Consider the following 14,017-nt stretch of genomic DNA (forward strand, 5'->3'; position numbering starts at 1 on the left):
GGATCGGACCGGGAGGCGGTTCGGCCGCGTCGTCGTCGCCGTCACTCGTGGGGGCGTTGTTTTTATCACTACCATGGGGAGGTGGTTTGGCCGGATGAGGTTTGGTCGTGATCCGCATATCATCTAAATCTGACTCGAAATGATAGGGTAATATTGTCCTGGTCACTTCACTCGGTTGTGAGATGTTCTCTTCTTCGAATAGAGCTTCCGTGTCAGAAGGGACGTGTTCGTCTCCCACAGAAGGGGCCACCGCATGTTCTCAATAGTGAATCTTCCAGTGTGATGTCACGGACAGAAGATGCAGCCAATATGGCGGCCACTTGGATGTCGAATAACACTTCTGCTACTTTGCGCAAGGATGACGTGCTCTCCGTATAGACATTGAAGTGAATAATGTTATATGTATTTTTCATTACAATATCTATTGTAGAATGTTTATAGGGAAGACACTTGGGCTTTAAAAATGCAAATATGGCACAGGAGGGCCGCAGTCCACAGATTGGAAACCAGAACTCCAGAACACTGAGGCAGTTAGATGTGCAAACCGCTTTTGCACAGCGCCGCCCAAAAATGAGACCGACAAACCCAAATTTTCCCAACATTTCATAATGTTTCTGATCTTTTACTCCGTATACAGAGGTAAAATGTTTCTCGTTATTTATTTACAAAAAAAAAAACCCATCAAAACTGTTGCAAAGGAACACTCGCAAATCCTCAACCAGATGACAAGGTCCAAAAAAAAAAGGCAGAAAATAACACCAAATATTTAAAAAGTCTGTGAAGTTGCCAGCATTGTAGATCACATGTCGGATGTATTGATCCAGTTATGATACTCTTCGAGAAATTAAAAGTACTGGATTAGCTTCATTTACGTACCGAAGAACACACAAAAACACGGGCCTAAAATAGACAAAGAGTTACCAAAAGATCTATCTATCTATCTATCTATCTATCTCTATCTATCTATCTATCTATCTATCTATCTATCTATCTATCTATCTATCTATCTATCTATCTATCTATCTATCTATCTATCTATATCTATCTATCTATCTATCTATCTATCTATCTATCTATCTATCTATCTATCTATCTATCTATCTCTCTAGTTAGCTAGTTAGCATTTGGGTAACCTCCCATTTCTGGCCGGAGGGTGTGGGTGTGGGGGCGGGGGGGTGGGGGGGGGGGGGGGGGGGGCGCAGACTTTGTGGTTCCTGTTCCAGACGTTGGCCGGTGCCCAGTGAGGTCGGGGGCGAGGCAGGATGTGCACACGCGCTAAAAGCTCAGGCGAAGTACGCGTAGAGAAAAATGTTGATGCTGACCAGCAGGAGGGCGTTCGCGCAGCAGAACCTCGACCAGAAGGCGCTCTCGCGGATGCTCGGAACTCTGGGAGTCGCCTGCAAGCGCCGGACCGCCGCGATGCACGATCGCAGGCCGTGACCGCAACGAATCTGACGTGCTGGCTCAGAGTCTGCAACACATACACCCCAGGAAATCGCTCAATCATTTGTGTCATCATTTCTGTACGTGGATGAGTGCGATGGACGCGTCCTCCCACAGTGCAGTAAAACCTCTAAAATTGAACAATTTGGAGTATTTGTGATGTACTGTATCACTTTAAGAAACCCCCTCCCCCACCCAAAAAAATAGTTTTCTTGAGTCAATAATCCCAGTCCTCACGTGACTGTACACCAACACCACCAACATGGACTGCTACGTTAATTTCATGTTGCGTCATATTGCTTTTACTCCCTCGACTAACAGCGTCAGTACCAAGTCAATGTGGAGAACACTTTATACCATGTGGTCTTTAATTCACTACGTAGAACAACCAGAAGATCAAAAAGGGGGACATTTTGTGTTTTCGTACCTCATTCTGCGTTGTAAACTTAATTCAATAACAACAAAATAGTGTGAAACGGTAACATGTTTTGCATGCATACTGCAGCCTCGGTTCTCGACCGCAATCCGTTCCAGAAGGCAGTTCGAGAAGCGATTTGTTCGAAAACCAAATCGATATTTCCCATTAGAATGAATGGAAAAAGAAATAATGCGTTCCAAGTCTTAAAAATTGGGCAGTGGGAGGTGCAGGAGTTCTTCGGTCGTGAGCTTCCGCTTGCCTTCTTTGGAGCCATGACGGGGGTTAGTTGCAGGACACGTCTGCGTACAGAGGCTGCGTTATACAGAATAACAAAACGCGTCGTGGGTGGGTCATGTGGTTGCACTGTTATGTTATTTCCGGGTTTTTTTTTTCAGGGGGGGGGGTGTTCGAATTCACAATAACAATGCGTGTCATGGTTGGGTCAAGTGGTCGTTATGTTATTTCCGGGTTCTTTCGGCGGCGTGGGAATTCACAACAAAGCGCGTCGTGGGTCAGCTGGTCTGGCCGTGCCGCGTTATAAAACAGAAGCAAGAAAAATTTCACAATTTTCGTTCGAAAACCGATTGGTTCGAGAACGGGGACGCTGGAGAACCGAGTATTCTATTCACTGTATGTTTATAGTAAGGATTAAGCCCCGCCCCCCGCAAAAAAAATTAATGAACCGATTGCTCAGTTATCAGATATTTTTTTATGAAGCTTTTATGATGTTGACATTTTATTTATTTCATGTCGTTCCCATGGATGTGATTCGGGATTCGGCGCCCACCTTGAGAATTACGGTGACCGACGGAAGATATTTTCTGCAGAGGGATTTCTCCGGGCGACTCCTCCGTCAGCGTCCACCAGGTCAGGTTCCTCAACTGCACACCCAACGGAGGAAATATTTCATAATAACAACCTTTGTTCATACGTGCGCTGGGTGTGTGAGCGTGAAAAGTGGGACAGGGTGAAGCGTTTGCAGTTCCGTTTGATTTCTCTGGATTTGTTCCAGAATAAACAAGCACCGTCAATAGCTGGCATGTGTACAAGTCAAACACGCATGCGGACAATACTTTTTGTGGAAATAAATTCAAAGCGCAATCAGTCAAGACTGGTGTACATACATATTTTTTTTCTATAGCTGTAACTGTGACCTTTTTTTTTTGTTAAACAAAAGCAGTATTTTCTGTATGTGTGAGAACACAACTGGGACTCATCCTGGCACAACCCATGGCCCCCGTTTATATTTGAAACATGTGCAATAAAAGAAACTCTGTTTTTCTTTTAAAAAAAAATGTACAAGAATTAGCTAGACCGGTTTCTCGTCAAAAAAAAAAATAAAACTCCTTGTCTCATTTCCTTGCATGTGCGAGTTCTGTCCCCGGTTGTCACGGTAACGAAAGCCATACTCTGCATTTAAATGGCGCAGAACCGACCGCCGAAACAGATTTAAACCGTAGTGTGACAAGTGGATTTTAGCCGTGCTGTAAGTTTTTGTCCGTTGTTTATTTTGACAGAACATTGTCAGATATGTAAGTCAGACATCTGAAAACTGATTTTAATAGCGAGAAATTGCATTATGTCTCATTTCATTATAAGCCACTGTCGTTCATACGGACTGAAGTTTTCATCTTTATGCTCAACACTGAAAAGAAATATTACCACATACGCAGTCGCTGATGCTCGCATAATGCAGGACGTATCCTGGGTGGTCCACTAAAATTTTCAAACACTAAAGTAGACCATTCCATGTCCCTCGAGCTAGTTAGCTAGTATCCACAGACGGTACTAGCTAACAATAACAATCGGTACAGCGTCTGCAGTGATGCGGACTTGGTATCGGTCCGTTGTGGTCAAGAGGGAGTCGAAAGTCGAAAGGCAGAGTTCTCAATTTACCGGTCGATCTACGTTCCTACCCTCACCGATAGGCATGAGCTGTGGGTTGTGACCGAAAGAACAAGATCCCGGATTGTATTGTAATGAGTTTCCTCCACAGGGTGTCCGGGCTCTCCCTTAGAGTACGGGTGAGAAGCTCGGTCATCCGGGAGGGGCTCAGTGTCGAGCCGCTGCTCCTCCGCATTGAGAGGAGCCAGATGAGGTGGCTGGGGCATCTGATCCAGATCTCTCCCGGACGCCTCCTTGGTGAGGAGTTCTGGGCATGTCCCACCGGAAAGAGACCCCGAGGACGACCCAAGACACGCTAGAGAGACTATGTCTCGGGGAACGCCTCGAGATCTCTCCGGAAGAGCTGGAAGAACTGGTCTGGAAGAAGTCTGGGTATCACCGCCGAAGCTACTTCCTCCGCGACCCGACCCGGAAAAGCGGTAGATAACGGATGCGTGGAAAGTAGACCGCGCGGGGTCACAAACCCAGTACTGTATTCTCCTTAATCATTCGTGGGCAGTGTCCCATTTTTGGGACATCATGATTTCCACGCATTATATCCTTCAGTATATCAAAATATTGAAGTGTTTTAATCTGAAGCCATAATTTGGTATCGTGGGAGGATAATTCATTGGTCGAAGTTAGCGCGGAGTTATTTCCCTTTCCAACATGGCTGCCTCAAGTACACATGGAGCGTTTTCCATGAGAAGAAAGGGAGAAAGGTCAGTAAGAAAACAAGTTTGTCTTCAAAATGCTAACCCATCATTATTATTAATGCGTAGGTGTCGTTCTAGAATAAGAATTAATTAATAAACATATCTCTATGTAGCACTTCAAAGAACTGACAACATACCGGTCCTGTTCGCTAGAGGGCACATCTTTTTTGCCCTTTCTTTTATGCGTTAAACGGAAAAGAAGTGTTATTTCCTTGATTGTGGCCTGTTAGGAGACTTTTATCTCAATAAGGCAAAAAAATTCAAACCAGTTTTACCGTCAACAGACTTGCAAATATGTGATTTTAGAGTCCAATTTCTACCAAGTCTCGCTTTAGGGCAGAGGAACCGCAGATTACCAGCTGAATTGCATTCCGGCTCGCAGGCCTGTTCAACAGTTCTTTGGCTAGCGACTGAAATAATGTATTTTCCGAGGCCAAACGAGTTGGGGGACGATCTGGGAACCCTCATGAATAAAACGCGTGTGAATGCTCGCTTGTTTTTCCTCCGACTAGCACAGCAGAAACAAATATAAGGTACAGACCGAGGACTGCTGGTGAATCTCATTATAAAAAGCACTTTTGTGCGGTTGCGGCTGCTCGCTACGGAGCCTTTTCAAAACGGCCATGTTCAGCGTAACGTTTGAAATCTCTCCCATACGAGAGGCCGGCGGCGTCAGCTCAAAAGCGAGAGTCATCCTGGATTCAAGTTCACACGTCCAGTCAGCAGATCTCAAGCGTCCGTGAGGTGTCAAAAAAATGAAGAAGGGCTGAGTCTGCCGTTGTTGGGAGTGCAACAAAAACTTGGACTGTACTGTGAGACGCTTTTAAATGCATCTTAATTGAGCTTTTGGATTTAACAGATCCAGCACACGTAGAGTTTCAGATACCAGTTGATCATATCACATATTTTCACAGTGCGTGCGTGTATCGTGTGTACTGTGCGTACCTGCTCGTGGCCCGGCGGAGGCGTCAGCAACGACACCGCGGTGACCACGATGGCGGTGAGCCCGCAGAGCAGGATGGCGAAGTGGAGGTAGTGCACGCGGCGCAGGACCGCCGGCGCCGAGTCCGCCACGCCGCATCTGGCGGGGGGGAAGGCGAACTCCAGGACCATCCTGCACACTCCCACCACCAAACCTACCATGAGGCCCCAGAAGGCGCCCTGACGACACAAACAAATTCATATTGCTTCACGTGACCTGAAAAGCAAATTACAAATTGCTCGGGTTCAGATGTCGATCGCTAAGTTCAGAGCGTGTATGGCACCGGTGTCAAACTCAAGGCCCGGGCGCCAGATCCGGCCCGCCACACGATTTTATGTGGCCCGCGGAGGCAAATCATCTGCGTCAACTTCCGTGATTCTTTTGATAATCAATACCAAAATGTCAAATTGTTATATATCAGGGCGGCAAAGTGGTTCAGTTGGTAAAGCGTTGGCCTCACAGTTCTGGGGTCCCGGGTTCAATCCCGGACCCGCCTGTGTGGAGTTGCCTGCGTGGGTTTCCTCCGGGCACTCCGGTTTCCTCCCACATTCCAAAAACCTGCAACATGAATTGGACACTCTAAAATGCCCCGCAGTGTGATTGTGAGTGCGGTTGTATGTCTCGATGTACCCCGCCTCCTGCCCGTTGACAGCTGGGTTAGGCTCCAGCAGGCCCCCCGACCCTTGTGAGGATAAGCGGCTAAGAAAATGGATGGATGGATTAATTGGACCTAGGCGGGATTGTGAGTGCGGCTGTTTGACTATGTGCCCTGCGATTGGCTGGAAATTGATGTTATATATCATAAATGATAACGTTGAAATATTATAAGCATTTTTTGTTGCCAAATATGAACAATGGTTGAAAAAAAACCCATGACCCAATTAGTTCAGAAATTTCGTATCTAAATATGATGAATAAAGATATTTATGGTTTCACAGTCATAGCGGCCCTCTGAGGGGAAAGCGTAACTACAACGTGGCCCGCGACAAAACTGAGTTTGACACCCCGGGTGTATGGGAAGACATTTTAAAAGGTGGACACCCGGCCAGGAACAGTTGTGGGTCACATTTCTTTACCCGCGTACGTGCGTTTGCAACACAACACTCTCACTTTCTCACCCTGCAACTCCGGTCGTTGTTGTGCTACTTTACTTCTCATCTAACCTTTCGCGCGTGCAGCGACCTCAGGCACTTGTCAGTCTTTGGCCTGCAAAGAATGCCACCTGTGCGGTTTGCATCAGTCAACACCGCGAGGAAAACAAACGCAGAAAATTGGACCCGTTTGGCTTCAAATCGCCGGGAGCATCTTGGCGTTTTTTTCGCCCTCCTTTTTAGACATTATCGCCCCAAAGAAGAAAGCTGTGCCATTGAGCAATGCTTCCGGAGTCAAAAGGAAATCCGTTAACATGGAAACGAAGCTCGCGATCATAAAAAGATTAAACTCAAATCTAGAGTGTCAACTTCTATGATTATTGCAAAAATCTGTACCAAAATTTCAAATTGTCACATGTCATAAATGATAAAGTTGAGATATCGCAAGCATTTTTGTGTGACCAAACGTGAATAGTTGGAAAAATGCATTCCCCTTGAATTCTGATTCCAAAACTAGTTCTTAAATTGTAAATAGGATGAGATGGCTAAATATGTTTGTTTCACAGTCATAACGGCGCTCCGAGGAAATTCGGAACAACAATGTGGCCCGGGGGAAAAATGTGTTTGACACTATTAGGTGTAGTGATACACACGCCCGATTTTGGCGCAGGCAGCGTGGGATCGATTCCCGCTTGGTGATGGTGTCGACATCAGCCGTGCGACTGACTGGCGACTAGTTCAGTGGTGTAGTCCGCCTTTCGCCCGAAGCTCGCTGGGATAGACTCCGGCTCTCCTGTGACCCTTGTGAGGATAAGTGGCTTGGATGATGGAGGGATTGTGTCTGTGTGGGTGTACTGAACGTTGTGGCTGGTGTGTGCAAGACGAAAAAAAATGTAGTTCCTGTTTGTTACATAGTTTTTTTTTAAGTGCTCCATAAATAAAGTTGTTTTGATTTAAAGAGTGTCACATTCCCATACGTACTATACAAAAAAAAAAAAAAAATGGCAGGTCTTGTTTGCCCTTTACTGAGTCTGCTATACAGCACACCATCATGTGACATCGCCTGTTAGCTCATGTCTGACCTTTTCCCACCAGGAGCGTCAGCCCAAAAAAAAAAAAAAAAAAACCTCTTCTGTTTTGTGTAACAGAGATACGGGCCCGGCTTGAAATTGAACATAACGCAAATCGGGCTGCAGTCCATGTTTTGCACAAAAAGCGGGCACATTCCGCGACTATTTTAACTCGGCGAGGTGTGCAGATACTCGCAAATCTGTGCAGGCTCTTTTGTGATCGAGACTTAAGAGATTAACATGGGAGTCAACGAGAAAAAAAAAAAGGAAATAAGTCTGTCAGCAAAAAAAAAAAAAAAAAAGAAGAAGCTGACACACCCTCAAGCTGCCTTACAAAAACATTGACTAAATCTTGAGCCCAAGTTGGGCCGGTCTTTACTTGCATTTTACAGTATACGCTACTTCTCAATGTGTACTAAAGATTTTTTATATTCCCTGCGCCACCCTATAATCATCCCACCCCCCCATCTCAGAGCAGTAAAATTCCTCTTAACTTGCTTTCTCACTCTCTTATCAGACGCGAACACTCAACTTTCATTTGTTCGCACCGGGGAGCGCATGAAATTCGCCCTTGACAATTCCGACACCAGGAATGACGACAATAAGTTGGAGCTTACGGGATGCACATGCATGCACACACGCGCACGCACATAGATGATTGAGGAATGTTGGCGCTCGGCTGTATCCCATATGAGGCTAATAAAAGTGCAGGAAGGGAACGCTCCAGAACTCTCTGCAGAGAAGTCCGGTTTAGATAGGGATTAACCACGTAACTGTGGCGGACTTTGATACGATCGCCATATAAGAGCGCGTTATGCAATTTGTGTTTACTCAGCGGTTAACGTCAACAACTGCTGATTGAGCAAGCCGCTTGTTGTTTTCCTTTTGTTTTGTCTTTGGGCCGCTCACAGTGGTTTGCATTTACCGGCCACAATATTCACTGTAGTACTAGTGACATTTTCTGGTTGCCCACCTGCATACGGTGAAGGAAATAAGTATTTGAACACCCTGCTATATTGCAAGTTCTCCCGCTTAGAAATCATGGAAGGGGTCTGAAATTTCAATCGTAGGTGCGTGTCCGCTTTGAGAGAGATTATCTAAAAAGAAAAATCCAGAAATCACAATGTAAGATTTTTTTTTTAACAATTTATTTGTGTGAAGTATCAGAACACCTGTATCTCAGCCAGAATTCTGACCCTCAAAGACCCGTAAGTCCGCCATTAAAAGTCGACCTCCACTCCATGTATTATCCTGAATCAGATGCACCGGTGTCAGGTCGTTAGCTGTATAAAGACACCTGCCCACCTCATACAATCATCCATCCATGCATTTTCTTCACTGCTTATCCTCACGAGGGTCGCAGGGAGTGCCGGAGCCTATCCCAGCTGTCAACAGGCAGGAGGTGGGGTGCACCTTGAACTGGTTGCCAGCCAATCGCAGGGCACATAGAGACAGACAACCAACCAATTGCAATCACAATCACAATCACACCTATGGGCAATTTAGTGTCCAGTTATCCATCCATCCATTTTCTTGGCCGCTTATCCTCAGTAGGGTCACGGGGAATGCAGGAGCCTATACCAGCCGTCAACAGGCAGGAGGCGGGGTACACCCTGAAATGGTTGCCAGCCAATCGCAGGGCACATAGAGACAAAACAGCTGCACTCACAATCACACCTACAGGCAATTTAGAGTATCCAATTCATGTTGCATGTTTTTGGGATGTGGGAGGAAACCAGAGTGCCTGGAGAAAACCCACGCAGGCACGGGGAGGACATGCAAACTCCACACAGGCGGTTCCGGGATCGAACCCGAGCCCTCAGAACCAGATGAGTTACTGTTCCGCCTCCCCATACAATCGATAAGACTCAAACTTGTAACAAGACCAAAGAGCTGTCCCTAGAAACCAGAGACTAACAGGTCTTTGACGGTCAGAATTCGAGCTGATAGACAGGTGTTCAAACACTTATTTGGAGCTGTATCACAAATCAGTTAAAAAAAAATCATACATTGTGATTTCTGGATTTTTCTTTTTAGATGATCTCTCTCACAGTGGACACGCACCTACGATGAAATATTCAGACCCCTCCATGATTTCTAAGTGGGAGAAATTGCAATATAGCAGGGTGTTCAAATACTTATTTTCTGCACTGTATGTGTTATGATTCATGTATTCGTCCCAGATAACACGAAATCCCATAAAGCTATCAACATTATCCATATTTGTTCAAAGATTTGGAGGGGTTGTTCATTGGCTCTGTTTGTTATCCTGCATTAGATGATTCTTACTAGTACTTCATTTTTTGCAGTGTTTCCAAACTAAGCCAAATAACTACGTTGGAAATATGTCACAGCACACCACCGTACAAAAATATTCCAAAAAGTATAGAACGTAGATTAAGATAATCATAAAATCCTGATCTGTTTCAGTCACAATGAAATCAATAAATGGACTTAGCATCAAATCTAGGGCCGTTCACTCGTTTTTTTATTCCTTGATTGTGTAATTCAGCGTTTATTGTGCTTTTTATTGCTGTACACGAATGAATCGTTAAAATGCGGATACATATACAGTTGTAATTGTACCCTTTGTCATCTCGTAAAAACATCATTTCATTGTTCTACTTTGACACTTTATGTGACTGGCATAGATACATGAATGAAGAATCATTATTTGTAGTTAGTCAATTTTTTTTTTGGACCAGTTAAGTGAGACCAAGTTATTTCTGATGATTTATCTAATGGTCTCCCACAGCACACGACAGTAATGCGGCGTCGCACCGTTTTCGGGGAATCGCTCATCATTAAGAGGCGTCACCTGCTCGTTGGTTCTCTTCCAGAAGACAGCCAGAGTGAAGACGGCCGTGACGGGCGGCGCCAGGTAGCTGGTCACCGACTGAATGTAAACGTAGAGCTGGCCGCTGTTGGCGGACTGCAAGATGGGGATCCACACCACGCTCACCACCACCAAGATCACCGTCACGATCCTTCGTCAAAATCAAAAAGTGGGGAATTTCAACTCAGCTAACATGCCCAACACGACAAAAAAAAAAAAAACTCCAGACATACTGGGCCCGACAGAAAACCCATCTTCCAAATACACGTGCCGTTTAATGCTCATTTTCTACTGGACCAAACCTGCTCAGTTCTCAACTGCTGCTCAGAACGACGGCTAGAAACGAACAAACACGCTAACGCAACTTTCGCATTTATCTCCCCGTCATATTGTGTCATTTTTTTGGACTATAATTGTCGTTGATCAGGCTGTTGTTGTGCCCATTGTTCTCTCATCCTTCCCCTGCCGCTCGATCCCTCTCAATTAAAGTTTTCCTTGCTTCCGTTGTCATGTTCTTGCTCATCTGGGGTTCGGTTGTTTTCCTTATATACCGGAATTTCCGGCCTCTAAGCCGCAACTTTTTTCCCAGGCTTTCGACCCTGCGGCTTATGCGGTGATGCGGCTAATGTGTGCAAGGGGGCACTCGAGCGGAAAAGGTAAGAGTGAGACCGGTGGAATATATGTGCCAGGGAAGTGGCTTTTACTGGTATGTTTTTTTTTTTTAAACTGGCCCTTTTAGCGCTGCGCTAGCGTTAGTTCTGTGCTAGCGTGTTGCTGCTGTGTTACTGCCACGTCTCAGTAATTTAGGTATGTTTATTTTTTTTTAACCGGCTCTGTTAGTACCGTGTTGGTACTGTGTAGCTGACGTGTCTGTTTTTTTTTTTTTTTTTTACCGGTATGTTTTTTTTTTAACCAACCCTGTTCGTGCTACCGTGTTGTTGCTATGTTAAGCTAAGCTAAGCTATTAGAACTTTGAAAACTCTTTCTGTGTACCGTCTTTCTTTGTAAATATCTCGTGTTTCAATGTGGGCACTTGCACCTTTTACACAGGTGCGGTTTATTTATGTACCAAATGGTATTTCCTTTACAAATGTACTGGGTGAGGCTTATAATCGGGTGTGCTCTGTAGGCCAGAAATTACGGTACATACTGTATTCTGTATATAATATGATGAGCGTGGTTCTTGGGCCACTCAATTTTAAGGGCAGTAATTGAAAGACAATGACATGTGGCCTAATGATTAGCACATCTGTCTCACAGTTCTGAGGTTTGGAGTTAGAGTCTGACGTTTGTATGTTCTCCTGTGCTTGTGTAGGTTTTCTTGAGTTTGTTGCTTTGTGTTAGTGAGTTGCATTCACTGCCTGTGGAACTCTCCACTTCTATGCGTAAGTTAGAGTAACCCTAGTCACAGCGATTCTGGTGCCATTTTGTTTGATCCTGTCCTGTTGAGTTAGTTAGTTTGCTTCAGAGTCATCGAACCCTTGCTGTATGCCTTTTGGATCCCGCCTAGCTTAGGGTTTTTGTGCCTCTGCCTTGTCGGACTGCTACACCGTGTTTGACCCAGTTTCCGGAATAAACAACATTGAACATTATGCCTCTGCCTCGAAGTCCTGCATTTGGGTCCGCCCCTGCACCAGAGGTTTGTTACAAATAAGTACTGAAGAAAATGGATAGATGGATAAATAAATGATCAAAGGCCACATTATTTATCTTCTTCGCTGTTTTGGAAGATTCAAATAATTTTCACACCTGCCTACAAGTAGCAATTCTCTCTCCGAGGCTCTCGGCCGGTGCTTCTTCCAGATGTCCATGGTGAAAAGTGTGGAGCTGCTGTTGAAGATGGAGGTCAGCGAAGACATCAGAGCGGCCATCATCACTGATATCATTAGCCCGCGCAAGCCTGACCCGAACACACACCAAAAAGTTAATACTTTCAAAATAAATGCACAGGTGGTGCTCTTCCGCTGTCGGAGAGGCGTTCTCACCGCTAGGCATGAGCTCAATGACGAGTTTGGGGAAGGCAATGTTGGAGCATCCCACCTCGGCGCCGCACACTCGCACACACTCCTCGGGGTCGACGCACCCCACTGTGTCTGAAACATGAAGAGATCAGGGGTCATGAACAGATTGAAATATTCTTAAATATTCTTCTCATCCACAATTCATGTACATTTACTCTCTTTTCTACTCTTGTGTGGGCACTCACATTTGCCAGTAAACGGTACTTATAGATAAAAGTTGTTGAATTAAATCGATACTCCCATCATATTCAAGCTACAAATCTTTAGTGCAACACAAAGACGAGTTGCAACATTCGAGAACATAAGCTATTTTTATTTCCTGTTTTCATTACGCACGAGTTGGTCCGTTTCCATGAAACTCTGTGGTTGCGTGGGGCACGGCTCCAGGAAGAACCAACGCCAAATAAAGCTCGGCTTTGGTTTACGTTGAACGACGCAACGTGTTCATGCATGACAAAATGTTGGCATTGGCAGTATGCGAGTATTTGCGATGGTGTCGTTTTCAAATTTAGGATTGTCTAGTACCTATGCAGCAAATCTGCATCACACTTTTGAATTTTAGCAATCTCAGCTCTGACTTTATTGTGTGGAGTTTGGTTATTCTCCTATTGCTTGTATGGGTTTTCACCCACTATCTCAACTCACACGTTGGGTTCATTTAAAGGGGAATCCAAGTGGTTTGCATTAACAATGTATCCATTAGGTCAAGTAATATGTACTCTATCTTGACAATGTGCTGTTAAAACCGTTCTCTTTTAATAGTGTTTTGAGAGGATTTTTATCGACAATTACGAATTTTCAGGGGCGCTGCCATTTTCTACGTGGGCGTTTGTGACGTGTACCGTGCCGGAATACGTCCATACAGATTTTAACCTGCGGCTGTAATTAATGTTGAATATTCGGATGGTTCTTCGGGCGGAATGATGCTGAGTCTGACTCGGGGGCTAACGGCCTCCGCCGCCCGCTTCGTTAGCTCCGGACGCCGAAGCTAGGCTAAAGGCCTCCGCCGCCATCGAAGCTCGGCTAAAGCCGTCCGCCGCCACCGGAGCTCGGCTCGCGGCCCGCCGCCAGAGCCCGCTCGTCAGACTCCGCGTCATTCCGCCCGAAGAACCATCCGAATATTCGACATTAATTACAGCCACAGGTTGAAATCTCTATGGACATATTCCTCCATCCTCCCGATCAACCGATACTGCTATTTCTTCACCAGATGACGATAAATCCGAGAATTTAGAGCTGGGCATAATGGTGTCCCATGTAATCGAGCGTTTGGAACGGCACGTGACACGTCACATACGCCCACGTAGGTCATGTGACTGGCGAAAATGGCAGCGCCCATGAAAATTCGTAATTGCCGATTGTCATTAAATGAGAGGATTTAACATCACATTTTCCAGATAGAGTCCATATTACGTGACGTAATGGATACATTGTTAATGCAAACCACTGGAATTCCCCTTTAAGAAATTAAATTATCCATAAATTTGAATGTGAATTTTGCGTACCCTGCTTCTTGCTGGGCTCCAGCGTATCCTCGTATTAGCACTATCGATAAG

General features: G+C 45.2%; 1 protein-coding gene across 2 annotated transcripts in view; it reads right to left on the bottom strand.

The window, feature by feature from the left end:
• Positions 1–1,175: 1,175 nt before the first annotated feature.
• slc5a10 (solute carrier family 5 member 10) overlaps positions 1,176–14,017 on the bottom strand; it is a 34,056-nt gene continuing 21,214 nt past the window's right edge. Inside the window, exons 10-15 of one of the 2 annotated variants that reach the window (XM_061829554.1) lie at positions 12,426–12,533; positions 12,190–12,340; positions 10,423–10,591; positions 5,407–5,622; positions 2,649–2,742; positions 1,176–1,471 (exon numbers count right to left, since the gene is read on the bottom strand). In XM_061829554.1, coding sequence (XP_061685538.1) covers positions 1,284–1,471; positions 2,649–2,742; positions 5,407–5,622; positions 10,423–10,591; positions 12,190–12,340; positions 12,426–12,533 — 926 coding nt within the window. In that variant the 3' untranslated portion in view covers positions 1,176–1,283. Of the gene's footprint in view, positions 1,472–1,736; positions 2,161–2,648; positions 2,743–5,406; positions 5,623–10,422; positions 10,592–12,189; positions 12,341–12,425; positions 12,534–14,017 lie in introns of those variants that run through there. The other variant, XM_061829555.1, reaches the window with a different exon arrangement.

This window comes from Syngnathoides biaculeatus, chromosome 9 (assembly GCF_019802595.1).
Source record: "Syngnathoides biaculeatus isolate LvHL_M chromosome 9, ASM1980259v1, whole genome shotgun sequence".
NCBI lineage: Eukaryota > Metazoa > Chordata > Actinopteri > Syngnathiformes > Syngnathidae > Syngnathoides > Syngnathoides biaculeatus.